The sequence below is a fragment of the Castor canadensis genome, chromosome 15 (genome assembly GCF_047511655.1).
Source record: "Castor canadensis chromosome 15, mCasCan1.hap1v2, whole genome shotgun sequence".
Classification (NCBI taxonomy): domain Eukaryota; kingdom Metazoa; phylum Chordata; class Mammalia; order Rodentia; family Castoridae; genus Castor; species Castor canadensis.
Window position 1 is genome coordinate 11,640,756 of NC_133400.1, and position 18,942 is coordinate 11,659,697.

Consider the following 18,942-nt stretch of genomic DNA (forward strand, 5'->3'; position numbering starts at 1 on the left):
ATGTGTTGTTGAATTCAGTTTGCCATTATTTTATTGAGGATTTTTGCATCAATGTTCATTAAGGAGATTGGCCTATAGTTCTCCTTTTTGGAGGTGTCTTTGCCTGGTTTTGGGATAACTGTAATACTGGCTTCATAAAATGTGTTAGGCAGTTTTCCTTCCCTTTCTATTTCATGGAACAGTTTAAGGAGTGTTGGTGTCAGTTCCTCTTTAAAGGTCTGATAGAATTCAGCAGAGAATCTATCAGGTCTGGACTTTTCTTTTTGGGGAGACTCTTGATTGCTGCTTCAGTTTCATTTTGTGTTATAGATCTATTCAGTTTATTAATATCCTCTTGGTTCAGTTTTGGATGATCATATGTATCTAGAAATCTGTCCATTTGTTTAAGACTTTCAAATTTGTTTGAATATAGGTTCTCTGATGATTTCCTGGACTTCAATGGTGTTTGTTGTTATCTCCCCTTTTGCATTCCTGATTCTACTAATTTTGGTTTTTTCTCTCCTCATTTTAGTCAGGTTTGCCAGGGGTCTGTTGATCTTGTTTACTTTTTCAAAGAACCAACTTTTTGTTTCATTAATTCTTTGTATGGTTTTTTTGTTTTCTACTTCATTGGTTTCAGCTCTTATTTTTATTATTTCTCTCCTATTTGTTTTGGGATTTGCTTGTTCTTGTTTTTCTAGGAGTTTGAGATGTACCATTAGGTCATTGATTTGGGATCTTTCAGTCTTTTTGATATATGCACTCATGGCTATAAACTTTCCTCTCAGGACTGCCTTTGCTGTGTCCCATAGGTTTCAGTAGGTTGTATTTTCATTTTCATTGACTTCCAGGAACTTTTCAATTTCCTCTTTTATTTCATCAATGACCCATTGTTCATTAAGCAATGAGTTACTCAGTTTCCAGCTGTTTGCATGTTTTTTTGTCTTTACTTTTGTTGTTGAGTTCTAGTTTTATTGCATTGTGATCAGATAGAATGTATGGTATAATTTCTGTTTTCTTATATTTGCTGAGGCTTGCTTTGTGCCCTAGGATATGATCTATTTTGGAGAAGGTTCCATGGGCTGCTGAGAAGAATGTATATTGTGTAGAAGTTGGATGAAATGTTCTGTAGACATCTGGTAGGTCCATTTGATCTATTATATATTTTTGATCTAGGATTTCTTCATGATTTTTTGTTTGGATGACCTATCTATTGATGATAATGGGGTGTTAAAGTCTCCCACAACCACTGTGTTGGAGTTAATATATGCTTTTAGGTCCTTCAGGATATGTTTGATGAAATTGGGTGCGTTGACATTGGGTGCATATAGGTTGACAATTGTTATTTCCTTTTGGTCTATTTCCCCTTTTATTAGTATGGAATGTCCTTCTTTATCTCGTTTGATCAATGTAGGTTTGAAGTCTACTTTGTCAGAGATAAGTATGGCTACTCTTGCCTGTTTTCGGGGGCCCTTGGCTTGGTAAATCTTCCAGCCTTTCATCCTAAGCCTGTGCTTATTTCTGTCAGTTAGATGGGTCTCCTGTAAGCAACAAATTGGATCTTGCTTTTTAATCCATTTCATCAAACGGTGCCTTTTGATGGGGGAATTAAGTCCATTAAGTGTTAGTACTGATAGTATGTGGTGATTCCTGTCATTTAGTTGTCTTAGTTGTTTGAAGGTTTGATTGTGTGTACCTAAGTTGAGGTTACTCTCTACTTTCTTGCTTTTTCTTTCTCTGTAGTTTGGTGCTGCCTCCCCTTTCATGGTTATGTTGGGTTTCAATTTCTGTGTGCAGAATCCCTTGAAGAATCTTTTATAGTGGTGGCTTTGTGGTCACGTATTGTTTTAGTTTCTGTTTATCATGGAAGACTTTTATTGCTCCATCTATTTTGAATGATAGTTTTGCTGGGTAGAGTATCCTGGGGTTGAAGTTATTTTCATTCAGTGACCGGAAGGTCTCACCCCAAGCTCTTCTTGCTTTTAATGTTTCTTTTGAGAAGTCTGCTGTGATTTTGATGGCTTTACCTTTGTACGTTGTTTGTTTTTTCTCTCTTACAGCCTTCAATATTCTTTCTCTGGTTTCTCTATGTTGTTTTAATGATGATATGCCATGGGGTAGTTCTGTTTTGATCTGGTCTGTTTGGTGTTCTGGAGGCCTCTTGCATCTGTATGGGAATATCTTTCTCTAGATTTGGGAAATTTTCTGTTATTATTTTGTTGAATATATTACGCATTCCCTTCGCTTGCACCACTTCTCCGTCTTCAATGCCCATGATTCTCAAGTTTGGTCTTTTGATGGAGTTGGTGAGTTCTTGCATTTTCTTTTCACAAGTCTTGAATTGTTTAATAGTTCTTTGGTTTTTCCTTTAATTACCATTTCATTTTCGAGTTCTGAGATTCTGTCCTCTGTTCTATTCTGCTGGATTGGCCTTCCGTTTTGTTTTGCAGTTCTGTTTCGTTCTTTTTTCTGAGGTTTTCCATATCCTGAGAGTCCCTTCCTCTTTAATGTTGTCTATTTTTGTCCTGAGTTCATTTATCTCTGTATTATTCGTGTTCTGTGTTTCACTTTGGTGTTTATACAGTGCTTCTATGGTTTCCTTTATTTCTTCTTTTGCTTTTTCAAATTCTCTATTTTTGTTGTCTTGGAATTTCTTGTCTCCTGTACATTTTGGTTGACTCTATCCAGTATCATTTCTATAAAATTCTCATTGATTGCCTGTAGTATTTCTTCTTTTAGATTGTTCTTGTTCACTTCATTGGGTTCTTTGGCATAGTTTATCTTCATTTTGTTGGAGTCTGGATCTGAGTATCTGTTTTCTTCATTTCCCTCTGGTTCTTGTACTAATTTTTTGCTGTAGGGAAACTGGTTTCCCTGTTTTTTCTGTCTTCCTGTCATTGCCTTTGATGTTGTTATTGTCCCTCTACTGTGTGCAATTAAGTATTTTCTAGCTTGTAATAATAACAATGGTGATATTTAGAATGGAAGGGTGAGAGGAAATGGAAAGCAAAGAAGTTAAATAAAAAGGGAAAAACAAATAAGTAGAAAAAACAAAACCAAAAAAAAGTTTCAAAGATATAAACAGGGAGAGATAGTGTACTAATCAACAGTAAGCTGAAAAGGCATTAGAGAGACAGAGAAAGGATTGAAAATAAATAAATAAAAATAAATAAATGAAAAAAAAATCTCCAAGTTCAAATGCAATAAGGTTTCAGTCTTAATAATTTTGGTGTTAGTTCCTCAGCCTCCAGTCCTGGAGATGGTGTCTCAGAAGTAGTTTTGTCATTGTCTCATCAAAGGGGAAAAAAACTAAAACAAAACAACACAAAACAAACAAAAAACCCCACAAAGTGTTCCAAGTTCAAATGCAATACAGTTTCAGTAAGTTTTTCAGCATGCAGGTGTAGTTCGGTTGTTTTCTTATCAAAGGTAGGGAGAGAGAAAAAAAAGAATCTGGAGACAGCTTTGTGAATGACTATATGAGGCTGTGGCTCACCTGCCCACTGCTGTCAGCGCTCAGGAGTGAGCTTAACACTCACCTGGCCCCCCCCCCCCAGGCTTTGTTTACTTAGAGTTCTGCTGGGCCTAACCGCCACTGCTACAAGCTTTCCCCTTTCCAAACTCACTGGGGAAGGTGACACTGCACCCGCTTTCTCAGGCCTGCGTGTTTATTTACAGCTGACATGGGAAGTGGGTCTTCCCCCTCTCCTGTGGAGTTTTCTTCCCACAGCCACTTTTACAGGCTTTCCGGCTCCTGATTGCTGGGCAGGTGCCACCACTCCTGCCTTCTCCAGCTGGCTTGTTGTGAGGGATTTCCCCTCCCCCGCTCTTCGGCGTTCACAGTGCCCCGCCCTCTTTGCTATGTGGGTTTTTTTTGTTGTTATTGCTTATTATTCATTTTTTTTTTTCTTTTTTCCGTGGGTGGGGGTTGGTCTGTCCAGGGGGCTATGCTGATCTGTCCCAGGGTTGTCTGTGGGAGTAGCGCATGCCACTTAGCTCGCCTTGTGGTCCGTGTCTTTCCAAGCTGTCTGGGCTCTGCCGTCTGGCAGCAGCGAGAGAACCCTCCTGGTTTCTCCATTTAACGTGAAGTGGAGATGCTATGCGCAGGCTGGAGGTGTGGAATTTTGCCTCTTCTCGGTGGTTTTTCCTGTAAGGTATATCTCCAGCATCTCTCCAAGATTTTACTTTAGGAGGCAGCTTTCTGCTTCCTCCCTCTGACCGCCATCTTGGAATCTCCTGAGCTACTACTTTTTTGAGCAGCTACAGGCCCAATGCTACATCTATACAAGCGTTAATGTTTGTTTTTCAAATTAACAAACTGTGGCCCTAGGTGATCAAATACACACCAAAATGTGTGTTCCCAGAGGTTGGGGTATAGTTTAGTGGCAAAATATTTGCTCTGCATGTAAAAGGCCCTGGTTTTCATCTCCAGCATCACAAAATAAATACTAATACTGATCTGAAATGAAGCAATGGAATAGAGATGTAAAGTGAAGTCTGTAGCAAATCTATACTTCCACAGCCCCTGTTCTGTATACAAACTGCACTGTACTGCCTCACATTTTCCAAAAAACTTATTGTTGATGTCATATAGTCCTCTAGTAACTATGGACAAAAATTAATTTTTGTGATTAACATCTCTTCTATTAATTGTTCTTGGATCATCCTTGGTCTGAAATCTTTAATGAGCACCAGTTTATGCCAGATATTGTCCCCAAGCTTAAAACAGATGGATTCTCAAATGAAGATCTCCCTCAAATTTATCTGAACACAGTAGAGTGGAACCCTTATAATTCTGTTTCCTTCCAGTGTAATGATGTATAAACATAATGTAGTCTTAAGACCATTCCTTTCCACTTTGTTCCTAGAACCCCAAATTAATTTTGTCTTTGACTCAGATGTTTTTTTGTGGCTTGCTTATTTATGTACTTATTTGTTTATTTTTACTAAGGCAGGGTCTCATCCTGGGCTCAGATGTTCTTCCTGCCTCAGTCTCCCAGGTAGCTGGGACTACAGGCATGTACTGCTACATCCAACTGTATGGCTTGCTTTTAGCATTTTCTAAAGTTTTCACCTGATAAGGACGTTTTCCTTTGCCATCTTATAGCCAGGTGTTTCATCTCCAGAGAGAAACCACACTTCAGGGCTTCAGAAAACTGCCTTCTCTTTCCCATGTTCTAAAATGTGATTATTTCCACCTATAAGCTATTGATCAACTTGTTTGTATTTGACTTTTTTTTTTTTAAGTTGTACTGGGGTTTGAACTCAGGGCCTTGAGCTTGCTAGGCAGGCACTACATCACTTGAGCCATGTCCCCAGCCTGTATTCAACTTAACTCTAGATACGCACCTTTTTTCCATAACCCAGGGTGAGAACATTGTAGTTACAGTTGCAGAACAGTTAGTGTTGACAGAATTGGTGTCAGTTATTGGGGTATCAAGTTAAATGGGACACTAGAAGGTAGCACAAGCATAGCTCCCCTCCCCCAATCAAGCATGCAGGTTGGGTACATGTATGCTGTCTGTCCCATCTGACTCCACATCTCTGTTTTCTGCTAGGTCGTGGTAATCATTAGTTCCAGGGTGTTCTGCCATGTTGACGCAAGCTGCTCTAAGGCTTGTTAGGGGGTCCCTGCGCCAAACCTCCTGGGCAGAGTGGGGTCAGAGGGAACTTCGACTGGGCCAACTTGCTCCTTTCACAGCGCTTCAAAAGGACAAGCCACTTTCTGATAAGAGAAGGTTGGTGCCCATTACCTTCTTTACTGCTCTGGGAGCAAGTTCCTTTCTGTCAGTGTCTGTTAAGACCTTAGCTAAGTCTTTGGACTCATTGCAAAGAAGACAAAAAGCTCTACTACCAAAACCAATAGTCTTTCTCACTTTCTCTCTGTGAATTCAAGTCCTCTCCCTACCACCTTCTTTTTTTTGACAGGGTCTTGCTATATAGTCCAGGCTAGCCTTGAACTCTTGATCCTTAGTCGTCCAAGCGCTGGAATTACTGGTGTGTGCCATCACACCCAACTTTCTTATAGTCTTAAGATGACTTGTGAATCTTATTTTAGGATAGTGCTGAGAAAAAGACCCTTGTCTGAATAAAAAATTTTCTAATGGGAATTATTTTCCCTTTTCTGTCTTTCTCTGGGGTTTATTTGCTCATGAGATTAATTTGGTTCTAGTATTGGTGGTATCCATGGGACCTTTTTTGTACTATTCTTAAAGTTGACTTAAGAGCAACACTGAGTTGAGTGGATAACAGGTTTTCATAATCCTAGGCAGAACCTAAGATTGGACATAGCCAATGAAGGTCATAGCTGGATGTGGGGACACCTGCCTATGATCCTAGCTCCTGGGTAGGTAGAGGCAGTAGGATTGCAAGTTGGAGGCCAGACTAGGCAACATAGCAAGACTGTCTCCAAATTTAAAAGGAGCCAAGAATATAGTTAGAAATGTTAATGCACTTTCCTAGCACACATTAGGTTCTGGGTTCAATCCCCAGTACCACCACCACCACCACCCCCAACCCCTTCCCCCCACCAAAAATAAAAAGGAAGGAAAGAAAATGAACACCTGCAAGCATGACATGATCTTTTCCCATGGTTCACTATTACAGAATATTTGACTGTTGTCAGTGGTTTAGATATCCCTTTCTACCCAAATCTGTTTTGTTTCTAGATTCAGATACCATGTTTAGATCATAATGGACCTGGATTGCCCATATTGTTTTGGTTTTTGAGTCTCAGGTAACAAGTATCAAGAGTTAGGATAATGAGCTGGGCACTAGTGGCTTATGCCTATAATCCTAGCTACTTGGGAGGCTGAGATAGGGAGGGTTGCAATTCGAGACCAGCCCCAGCAACTGGCTCATGAAACCCCATCTCCAAAATAACCTGAGCAAAATGGCTGGAGGTGTGACTTAAGCATTACAGTACCTGCTTTGCAAGTGCTAAAGACCTGAGTTAAAACTACAATCCCATCAAAAAAAAAAGGAAAATGAGAAATTCGACTAGAATTATATATGGATTTGTATAGTTTCCTTCCTAAGTCCAGAGTGTGGAGGGTTAAGATAGTGAGGGATACCTAGAATAGCTCACACTTGAGTGCTACCTAAATGTCAATAGCAGGGTCACTCCTTTACAAAATCTCAGTCCTCACAGCAACTGAGGGGAGGGTGCCTTCTTTGCATTTTCTAGACTAGGAGAAGTTAAGTCATTTGCCCAAGGTCACATTGTTGGCAAGTGTGTCAGAATTCAGCTGCAGGCAGTTTGACTACAAACATGGTGTAATATCCTCTGTATTAACGTGCTTTGTACAGTTCTCTGATGTCAAAGTCAGGTTCTAATGGGTAAGGTGAGACCAGTGCTGACAGCTATTTTCAGAAAGATTGTCCTGAATATCTCTTTGAGCTCTGAAAAACCCAGAACTCACTGCAGCCTCACACACTCGGGGAGGGGCATTAAAGGAGAGTGGTAGACAGAGCTTAGCACTGTTGATCTGGTACTATAGGAACTTCACCTTCAGGGACACCAAGCCACCAAGATTCAGTCTGTGGTGTCAAAGAGCTCCCAAGAAATAGGAAAAACACTATTTTGAACATAAACTAATAAGATTTCTTTGTCCTTGTGCATCTTGGTTTTAGTTGGGCCCTAATACTAAGCTGAGAAAGCAAAGACTGAAAATATCTTTTGCATCTTTGTTCCAAGCTTATTTTTTCCTTTGTCTCGTTCCTGTATAGAGCTTACTGACAAAGAGCTTGGAACAAAAGCATTTCCCCAGAGTTACTCATATTTTTGAAAGTGGCTTTGGGACAGAAGACAGAGGGCTCTTCAGGCAACTTTCACATTGAATGCTTTATCTTCCCAACAGTGAGCTAAAGAGACGCCTAAAAGCTGAGAAGAAAGTGGCAGAGAAGGAGGCCAAACAGAAAGAGCTCAGTGAGAAACAGCTAAGCCAGGCCACTGTTGCTGCCACCAATCACACCACTGACAATGATGTTGGTGCTGAGGAGGAGAGCCTGGACCCAAATGTGAGTCCCCTGGATCCAGGAAAACTTACGATAAGGCTAATGGCAGATTCCTTAGGACTGGGTAGTAGGAAGGACCAGTGACTAAGAAATAAATGGAAACTGGAACAGGCCCTAGCCCTGGGTCACTTCCAGTAGATGGGGGGAGAATGCCATTCCATTTGGCTAAATACCCAAGCCCTAAGTTTTTTTAGATCAATTCCCATTAGGCAACTGGAAAAGTCCTGTAATCCCACGTGACTAATCTTCCTTGGAACTAGGTGAGCCTTATAGCAGCCCCAGATTAAAGTGTCTCCCTAAAAATGGATTAGGGCTTACTTTGGTTGGCAGGCCAGATCCACCTCTCCACTCCCCCACTTCATTCTTCCCTCCCTAGTTTGTTGGTTTTGGATGGTGTTTTTGTTTTTGGCAGTACTTGGGTTTGAACGCAGGGTCTCATGCTTGCTGCTCGGGCACTCTACCACTTGAGCCACTCCTCCAGCCCTATCCCTCCCTAGTTTTGTACAGAAAATTGTATTGAACTCAGCCATGCCCATTTGTTTACATATATCTAAGGCTGCTTTTCCATTACAACATCAGAGCTGAGAAACTGCATCAGAAACAGTTTGCTGCCTATAGTCCTAGCTACTCAGAAGTCAGAAATCAGGAGGATCGCAGTTCAAAGCCAGCCCAGGCAAATAGTTCTATGAGACCCTATCTCAAAAAAACCCTTCACATAAAAAAGGGCTGGTGGAGTGGCTCAAGGTGTAGGCCCTGAGTTCAAGCTACAGTACTGCAAAGAAAAGAAACAATTTTCTGACCCCTGCACTGTAGAATATTACATGTTCACATGGGCACATGGCCTATCTCACAGAAAAGTTAAATGTGTGGCCAGGGATGGAAGAGTAATGAAGAAGTAACTCCACCATGTAGATTCAGTCAACAAAAGTGATAACCAAGGCCACTTGTTATTATTGTAGGTAGAATCCATTTTCTCTTTCTGTTGAATCTTGCATTTTGGAATTCTGGCCTTTATTTCCAGCTGGGAATCTGGTCACTTTTCATATTTTAAGTGCAAATCTCATTCCATATTCAGCGTATGCTTTCAGGGGTACAGAGGGTTTGGTTAGCGATAACCTCAGTAATTGGGGTCACTCTGAGGCAGAGTACGGAATACAGCCCATCAACTAGATGGGTCACTGGTCTGACCAGGTTCAGTGTGATAAGGGCTATCTTTTGTTGTTAACAGCAATACTACAAGATCCGAAGTCAAGCAGTCCAACAGCTGAAGGTCAGTGGGGAGGATCCATACCCACACAAGTTCCATGTAGACATCTCACTCACTCACTTCATCCAAGAATACAGTCACCTACAGCCTGGAGACCACCTAACTGACATCACCTTAAAAGTGGCAGGTAGGAAGAGATTCCCTGGCAATTCATTGAGCTCTCATAGCAGGCAGACCTCTTCAGTGACACAAAGGAGTATGTGGGTTGGTCTTATCTTTTGTTACTGTTTCATTATAATGTATTTATTACAAGCAGATTACTATTTCATTATAATGTATTTACTATGAGCAGATTATTGATATCTACCTCTTTCATTAGCTATATTGTACAAAGGGTTTTCACTTACAGCATTTCTGTACATGTGTTCAATGTACTTTGAAATGTACTTTGATCATTAATGCCCTCTATTACTCTTTCTTAATCCCTCTCCCATTTTCCCACTTCCACATCCTCCTTTCACCTTTATGTCATGTCGTCAGTCCCCATGCCACGCCTGCCTGTGTCCCCCATCCGATTCCACTTATGAGAGAACACATGTAATGCATCTTTGTGGAACTGGCTTGTTTCACTTAACATGTTTGTCCTGTTCCATCTGTTTTTCTGCAAACAACATAATCTCATTTTTCCTTATGGCTGAGTAAAACTCCATTATGTATAAGTACCATGTTTTCTTTAACCATTCATCCATTGATATATACCTAGGCTAATTCCATAATTTGGCTACTGTGAATAGTGCTATGATAAATGAGTATGCAAGTGCCTCTATATTAAGTTGACTTTGATTCTTACGAGTATATACCCAGACATGCTATGGCTGGATGATATGGAAGTTCTATTTCTAGTTTTTTGAGGAACATCCATATTGATTTCCTTGGTGGCTAGACTAATTTACATCCCCACCAGCAGTGAATAAGGGTTTCTCTTTTCCCCACATCCATGCCAGCATTTGTTGTTTGGTTTTTTGATTGCCATTCTGATTGGGGTGAGGAAAAATTTCAGTGTACTTTTGATTTGCATTTCCCTGATGGCTAAAGTTGTTAAACATTTTCATGTATTAATTGGCCATTTGTATTTCTTCATTTGAAAAGTATTCAAGGGCTGGCAGAATGGCTCAAGTGGTAGAACACCTGCCTAGCAAGCGTGAGGCCCTGAGTTCAAACCTCCAGTACCGCAAAAAAAAACATAGCTGAAAAGTGAAAAGTATTTGGTTCATTTGCCCATATATTGATTGGATTATTTGTTCTATTAATTTCTGAGTTAAAGAACTCAGATATTCTATATATTAATTGCCTATCTAATAAATATCTGGCAAAGATAGTCTATTCTGTAAGCTGTCTTGTCACCGTGTCGGTTAATTTTACTGTAGAAGCTTTTTAATTTGATGGAATTCCATTTGTTGATTCTTGCTCTTATTTCCTAACTTATTCAGAAAGTAATTGCCTGTGCCTAGATCTTAGAAGTGTTTCTGTTTTTTCTATTAAGTTTTCCTCTAGTAGTTTCAGTTTCATGACTTATATGAAGGACTTAATTCATTTTGAGTTAGGCACCTGGCTACTTCCTGTTTCTCTTAAGTATTTGTTGCACTGAGTCATTCTTCTTTCTCCTTTAGTGCTCATCTCCAAAATGGCCTTTTTACTTTATGTCTATTTTTCATATATAGTCACCTCATTTCTTACTTTTTTTTACTCTTGTGTTCTTTCATGTTGGTCATTTTCTGGGTGTTGCTTTTATGTTGCTTAATTTTTGCATTAAATTAGTTTTTGTGAATATTGAAAGGAGGCTTGGTTTAGTTTTTCAACTTTATGGCACTTTTGTTTTTGTGACTCAGAAATTATAGCAGCTGACTACCATTCTGATTCCCTAGATCTCTTCCCCTTCCCCACTTTTATTGGGCTTTCTCTTTCCTTTGTCTCTGTTTTCCTTGTCCTGGAAAAGAACCTGCCTGTTAAAGTTTAGAAAGTTTCTGTGGAGTAAGTATGTTATTTCACTTGTGTGGAAATGGGTGCATCTTCTCCCAATCTCAGATGGTATTCTCCAATTAACCTGGAGGAAAGTGTCCACATTTTCCAGTGAATACCTTCAGCTGTTTGGGGGTTCTCTAGTTCTCAACCTATCTGATGCCTCTTTCCTCCTCACTGCTTTTTTTTTTTTTTTTTTTTAAACATATGGAGGTGGCTCTTGGTGGTTTGTTCCATTGCATATATTTGGGGGTTCTTGGTAATACCTTCCAAAGAAAGTAATTTTATCCCTGGGTTTTTGGCTTTGCCTATCTAGGTACACATTTTACTTTTATGTGAGGATTCAGGAAAATCCAAAATCTATGTTGTCACCTGCACTACCCATCATCCAGGAATCCAATAACATCTTTAAAACCCAGATCTTCCCTGCCTTTTTTTTTACTGGGGTTCGAACTCAGGGCCTACACCTTGAGCCACTCCACCAGTCCTTTTTTGTGGAGTTTTTTTCAAGATAGAGTCTCATGAACTATTTTCCTGGGCTGGCTTCGAACCACGATCCTCCTGATCTCTGCCTCCTGAGTAGCTAGGATTATAGGCATGAGCCACCGGCGCCCATTTTCCCTGCCCAGTTTGACTGGATTTAATGACAGTCGTTGAAATGGAGAAAAAAGCAGGCCACAATCCAATTATTTTGGTTTATGTTGCAGAGGGGGCTTCTTTGGCACTAGTATAATGAAATGGCTTCTGGCTCTGTCGATCAGTATTTTTGCTGTCCTTTTTCTAGGTAGGATCCATGCCAAAAGAGCTTCTGGGGGAAAGCTCATCTTCTATGACCTTCGGGGAGAGGGAGTCAAGCTACAAGTCATGGCCAATTCCAGGTACATAGAAATACCCAGTTCCTGGCCCTTCTGTGCTGAACTGGAGCAGCAGGGACAGTTGGGGACAGAGGCTGATGTGGTCTTTAACAGTTACCCTGAATTGGTTGAGTGAAGGCTCAGAGTAAACCTGTAGTAGACACCAGTTTGAACTATTGTACACTGAGTTACATTTCTTTTCACTCAGGAATTATAAATCAGAGGAAGAGTTTATTCGTATCAACAACAAACTGCGTCGAGGAGACATCATTGGTGTTCAGGGGAATCCTGGCAAAACCAAGAAGGGTGAGCTGAGCATCATCCCTTATGAAATCACACTGCTGTCTCCATGCTTGCACATGTTACCTCATCTGCACTTTGGCCTCAAAGACAAGGTAAGCTCACATGTCCTGCTGGCTGTGGCACAGAGATGCATCCCATTTGTTTTATCCTGCCATTAAATTAAACCAGGGATTTCTAACTGCTACTTTTGGTTTAGGAAACAAGGTATCGTCAGAGATACTTGGATTTGATCCTGAATGACTTTGTGAGGCAGAAATTTATCATCCGCTCTAAGATCATCACATATATAAGAAGTTTCTTGGATGAGCTGGGATTCCTAGAGGTGATGGGGAATGGCTTACCTGACGTGATGGACTGCCTTGCTGTGCTTGCGTCTTAATATCCCTTCCCTTCCTTTTCCAAGGCATAGCCTGTCAATATCCTTATTGCCTATGAGAACCACCCCTTTCTTAAAGCTGGTGTCTTTTGTTTCATCTTGTTTATTTGGTCCTCTGATAAGGAGTACAGGAACTGACTTCCAAAATAATGAGCAAGGTATAGCAGCATTCATGTGCTAATGGTGCCATGTTCAATACACTAAACCATTTTGGGGTTTTGCAGCATTAAACAATATTCTTGTATGACAAAGGCTAGTGCATTACTATAACACAAATTCACATAATAAGTAGAAGCAAAACTGAAAGTACTCTCTTGCTTCTTGCAATTAACTTCCCTCCTCAAAACTGAATTTGTGTGTATCCTTCCTTCACCATTTACTACAAATATATACACATACATACGAACATATGGGTGTTGCAGATGGTGTACGCATTGCTAAATGTTTTATGTTTTTTGAGACAAAGTCTTGCTATATAGCCCAGTTTACCTCAAACTCATAATTCTCCTGCTCCAAGTGCTAGGATTATAGGCGTAGGCTATCACACCTGGCTTACTTATTCTTTCTTGATGCTGCATGATGCTTCCCCTATTGGTAGTTTAGGTTTTCTTCTATAATAAATGTTTCAGTGGACATATTTATGCATATGTGCAAATGTTTTTACAGGATGGGTTTCTGGTAGAATATGTCAAAGAATATAAGCAGATTTGGGTTTTTGTTTCGTTTTGTTTTGTTTTTGGTGGGACTGGGGTTTGAATGCAGGGTCTCGCACTTGCTAGGCAAGCTTTCTACCTCTTGAGCCACTCTGCCAGCTCTTAGATTTATAATAAATATTATGAATTGAACTCAAGAAATACTATATCCATTTAGATTCTCATGTATACTTTGTCAGAATTTATGGTACTGTTTGATATTAATAGAAATAGAGACACCATTCTAGAAAATCAGGTAATCTATTCTTTGTCAAGCACTTGCACACTACTGTTGAAATTACTAAGTTTTACTTTGGGATGTGACAGGCCTAGGCCCCTACATCTAACACATAAGCTTTCTCTAGGGCCTCTGGTTATCTGAGGACTAAGTGTTTCTCCCTGTCTTTTTAGATTGAAACTCCCATGATGAATGTCATCCCAGGGGGAGCTGTGGCCAAGCCTTTCATCACGTACCACAACGAGCTAGACATGAACTTATATATGAGAATTGCTCCAGAACTCTACCATAAGGTAGTCAATAATATCCCACCTGTTTCTTTAAAGAAGCAGAGGCTCAAAAATCATTGGCTAGACAGGTGAAATCAGAAATATGGGGAACATTGACAGCCAGGAGGGCGTTCTAATTTGTTGGTTTCTAAGTGTAACACTTCTAGAATTTCACAGTGATGAAAAACAGTTAGTAGAAACTTTCCAGAGCTGTTAAGACAAGGTTAGCTTCCATGACCATGGACATGTGTTCTTAGATGCTGGTGGTTGGTGGCATTGACCGGGTTTATGAAATTGGACGCCAATTTCGGAATGAAGGCATTGATTTGACTCACAATCCTGAATTCACCACCTGTGAGTTTTACATGGCCTATGCAGACTATCATGATCTCATGGAAATCACAGAGAAGATGATTTCAGGTGAGTCCTGCTTTCTTCATCTTTTACACTTGCCTGGATGGGATAGGGGCTGGTGTGCTGCTCAGAGGAGAGCTTGCTGGGTGCTTTCTTCCTCTTGAAATGGCTAGTTTCTCTCCCAGGAATGGTGAAAAACATTACAGGCAGTTACAAGATTGCCTACCACCCAGATGGCCCAGAGGGCCAAGCCTATGAGATTGATTTCACCCCACCCTTCCGGAGAATCAACATGGTAGAAGAGCTTGAGAAAGCCCTGGGGGTGAAGCTGCCAGAGACTAAACTCTTTGAAACTGAAGGTAAAATGACATATTCCTCTACTATATGGCCTCCACACTGTTCAGCTCTGAATTTGGGTCAGTTCTAAAATAATTTTCCTGTACGTGTGTGTGTGTGTGTGTGTGTGTGTGTGTGTGTGTGTGTGTGTGTACCTTTTTGTTTTGATTTTTTGAGATGGTGTCTCATCATTTAGCCCAGACTGGCCTCAAACTCATGATCCTCCTCACTTAGCCTCCCAACTGCTGGGATTATAGATATGCACCACCACATTCAGCTGTTATATGTATTTTTTACTGGACTAGTTTGATGTCTCCTGTTCTAACTTGTGTATTCATATCACAGAAACTCGCAAGATTCTTGATGACATCTGTGTGGCAAAAGCTGTCGAATGTCCTCCACCTCGGACCACAGCCAGGCTCCTTGATAAGGTAAGAGTCTGTGCTCTTATCATTCATGTTCTCATCAGTGCTTACTGGTCCCCAACTCTCTAGGAAATGGATCCCACTAGAGAGAATTCATTTCTGCAGTTTCACAGGAAAATCATACAGAGGAATAAGAGAATTAAGTACTTTGAATTGTGCTCTCAGTGAATCTCTCAGTGAAAAAGCTGGAAAGTGGGAACGGAGGTCTCCCCCTGGGCTAGGACTGTCAAATACTATTCAGAAGTTATATCTAATACTGCTTTACTTTCCTGTTCTCGTTAAGCTCGTTGGGGAGTTCCTGGAAGTGACATGCATCAATCCTACATTCATCTGTGATCACCCGCAGATAATGAGCCCTTTGGCTAAATGGTAAGATAAAGCACGATATTTCACTCACAGCAACCCCAAAACCTGTTGTAAAGCAACAATTGATTTTCAAGACGCTCTGGGTTAACTGGTCTTCTTGCTCTATGTAGTACTGGCTGGGATAATTCAGGTGGCTTTTTTTTCAATTGAAAATTCTTCCAGGGTACTTTGGTTTACCTCCACATGGCTTTTCCACCTGGGGTCTCGTTGGCAACATAGCCTGGATTTCCTTTCAGCATGGCAGTTGAGTTCCAAGGGAAACATTCCAAAAAAACAAGCTTCAATATGCAAACACATATCAGGGCCCTGCTAATACCCCTTTGACCAAACAAACCAAGTCATGTAGCCAACCCAGAGTCCACGTGAGTGGGATATAGAAAGAAGGGCACAGATGCAGATGTGGTTTGGTGTAACAGTCTGCCTCACTGCTTTAGGAAGATAATAAGATCTTCCTGGTCTCTCTCACCTTCTTCACTGTGGTACCAGATGATTTGGTGCTGAGACAGCATGCAGGCTGCAGGTTGTAGTTAGCCACATTTTGAGTCCATATAATTTTGGGATTCTTACACCATTATTAGGGTCTGTATATTCATCCTTCTCTTTGGTCTCTTAATCCAGGCACCGCTCCAAAGAGGGTCTGACAGAGCGCTTTGAGCTTTTTGTTATGAAGAAGGAAATTTGCAATGCCTACACTGAACTGAACGATCCTGTGCGACAGCGGCAGCTGTTTGAAGAACAGGCCAAGGTAAGGAAAGAGTGAGCAAAGGCACATATTTCATCACTGAGCTTGCTTATCAGAAAATACCAGCCATAACCCTGTCTGTGTCAGTGTGTACATTCTTGGTGGTTCAACAGAAGTGAAGGAGAAGGCTACAGGCTTTGCTGAAGTAAGTCACATTTCAAATGGAGACATGATTGTCTGTATAGAGAGCATGACACTCATCTTAAAAATATATTTGTCTAACAAGAACATTATTTTTTTTCAGATTGTACGTTTTATTGAAGTGACTTGGGGATGAGAGGTAGATATATATATAAAGAAGGGAATATCAACACTGTACTATCATGGCCACTGATGGGTGGTTTTAGAAAGTGAGAGAAAGAGTCTTTGGAGTCATCATATAGTCTATGGAATTACTGGGAAACCCATTCCCAGCAAGTCCTGAGTGTTAGGAGCATCCCTACAATAAAGTATTTGAATCATTCACTTGGACATTGAAATGTTTTAGAAGAACATCATCTTCTGGTTCTCTTTATTCTTCTAGGCCAAAGCTGCTGGTGATGATGAGGCCATGTTCATAGATGAAAACTTCTGTACTGCCCTGGAGTATGGGCTGCCCCCGACAGCTGGCTGGGGCATGGGCATTGACCGTGTTGCCATGTTTCTCACAGATTCCAATAATATCAAGGTACACAGCAGTTCTCTGTAGCACATGCTGCCCAAAAGCTCTATTATGTAGAGATTGTGGGCCTGGAGAATAAGCAAAGGGCTTTGGGCTGAAGGAGGAGCAACTAGAGGAATTTACCTGCCACTTGTTAAGTCGGAGACTTAAAGCATTTGACCTTGTAGGATTTTAGTTGTCTTCTACCGAGATAGATGGAACACTAATTGTTTGTATATCTTGAGGATCCAGGGAAGTTCTAACCCCTCCATGCATTAGCTTGTTTCAACCAGCCCTATGAGGTGTGGAAACTGTTGTTTATTTTTATAGATCAGGAAATCCAATTATAATAGAACCTGTGTTTATTCAGTCTTGATGTGCTGCCCTAGGCAGTGCATTCAGCTCCGGAAGTACATGTAACTGATTTGGTTGGTAACAATAACAGAGGCAAAAGGAATAGATAGCTGCGGGAAAAAAATGTTTAGAATGCACCTTAGCATCAAAGAAATTTTTATCTTTTGTAGGAAGTACTTCTGTTTCCTGCCATGAAACCTGAAGAAAAGAAAGAGACTGTAGCAGCCACTGATACACTGGAAAGCACAACAGTCGGCACTTCCGTCTAGAAAATACTTGCAAGTCTTACAACTCAGACATCTGTGCATTTCTGCAGATTAGATCTGCAAGGGAATTCTTGTGTCACCATCCGTGTGATCACAACAGTTCATTTCAGCCAACCAGGAGAGATAAGAGGAATTGAGAATTGCTTTTTACTCATTATTACCAAATAAACCATTTGTCTCTATCTTGGGAATGTCAACTTTGTTCCAGACTTTCTGGCCTAATGAATGTTGAGAATTCTACCATCTTATTCTTTCAACAAACTTGTTAATTTCTGCTTGATGCCATGCATTCTTCTGAGAAATTGGGGACAGAGCAGTGAACAAAACCCAAGTCACTGCTTTCATGGAACTCACATTCTTTGGGGTAAAGGGATGGAGGAAAAATTAGGCAAAATAATATATATACTCTTTCTAGTGGTACACACTAAGAAGAAAAACAGAGTAGGGCAACAGGACAAGTGCTATTCTAGAGGTGGTTGGCATTGCTGTTTTAAATAAGGTTATCAGGAAGACCTGTGACCAGGTGTCATTTAAGTAGGGTCTGCAGACAGTGAGCCAAGGAGATATGAAGGAAAAAGCAATCCACACTAGAGGACTGGACTTTTGAGGAACAGCAAAGTGTCTGGAGTGGGTGAAGGTCAGTGAGGGGCCAGACTGAACAAGTCACATGGGATTATTATGAGTGAGAGAGGGGAGCAGGTAGAGAACTGAGCAGAAAAGTATTTTTAAAGAATGATTCTTCTGAGTACTATTAGCTCACATTTGTAATCCTAGCTACTTGGGAGGCAGAAATCAGAAGGATCAAGGTTCTAAATCAGCCCAGGCAAATAGTTCGAAAGACTGTCTCAACAAAAAAAAGGCTGTTGGAGTGGCTCAGGTGATAGAGCACCTACTTAGCAAGCATGAGGTCCTGAGTTCAAACCTCAATTCCACAAAAAAAAAAAAAAAAAAGATTTTTAGTATGTGGAGGACAAGAATGAAGGCAGGTCAGCCCTGCATGGTGATGCCTTTCTGTAATTCCAGCACTCAGGAGAATCAGGAGACCCTGTCTTTAAAAAAAAAAAAAAAGTGAAAGGAAGATCAGTTGGACTGTTACAGCAGCCTGGGAAAATAGAGTAGCTTGGATTTGGGTGTTAAGGATGGAAGTGGTTGCAAGTGCTTCTAGTTCACCTACTTTCCTGAGGGCAACGGACGACACTGATTGGGTGTCAAGTGAGAAAAAGAAAAGATGATTTCAAGGTTTGGGTCCTGAACAACTGAAAAAGCAGAGCTGCCATTTATTGAAAAAGTCTAGGTTTGGAAGGAAGGTTGAGGGTTTGGTGTGGTGCGTATTAAGTTTGACATGCCATGCAGGTGGAAGTAATCAGAATTTGAATAGCGATCCTGAACTCTTCTCATTACTTTTAGCTCAAGTCAACAGGGTTAAGAATGTGTGGCCGAAATCCTGCTGTTACAACGGAGTGTTTTTTTCGTAACAGCAAAACCTTGCAAGAGTTCCCATTTGGG

At 40.7% G+C, this 18,942-nt stretch overlaps 1 protein-coding gene across 4 annotated transcripts in view; it reads left to right on the forward strand.

Annotated features, from left to right (window-relative positions):
* The window catches only part of Kars1 (lysyl-tRNA synthetase 1), a 21,666-nt gene extending 4,048 nt beyond the window's left edge, over positions 1–17,618 (forward strand). The window contains exons 2-15 of one of the 4 annotated variants that reach the window (XM_074055622.1): positions 5,538–5,717; positions 7,839–7,998; positions 9,224–9,389; positions 12,006–12,099; positions 12,284–12,470; positions 12,575–12,700; positions 13,858–13,977; positions 14,211–14,373; positions 14,493–14,666; positions 14,989–15,074; positions 15,352–15,437; positions 16,053–16,179; positions 16,700–16,843; positions 17,341–17,618. In XM_074055622.1, the coding sequence (XP_073911723.1) occupies positions 5,572–5,717; positions 7,839–7,998; positions 9,224–9,389; positions 12,006–12,099; positions 12,284–12,470; positions 12,575–12,700; positions 13,858–13,977; positions 14,211–14,373; positions 14,493–14,666; positions 14,989–15,074; positions 15,352–15,437; positions 16,053–16,179; positions 16,700–16,843; positions 17,341–17,439 (1,878 nt within the window). In that variant the 5' untranslated portion in view covers positions 5,538–5,571 and the 3' untranslated portion in view covers positions 17,440–17,618. The remainder of the gene's footprint in view (positions 1–5,537; positions 5,718–7,838; positions 7,999–9,223; positions 9,390–12,005; positions 12,100–12,283; positions 12,471–12,574; positions 12,701–13,857; positions 13,978–14,210; positions 14,374–14,492; positions 14,667–14,988; positions 15,075–15,351; positions 15,438–16,052; positions 16,180–16,699; positions 16,844–17,340) is intronic. The other 3 variants (XM_074055623.1, XM_074055624.1, XM_074055625.1) reach the window with 3 other exon arrangements.
* Positions 17,619–18,942: the final 1,324 nt, after the last annotated feature.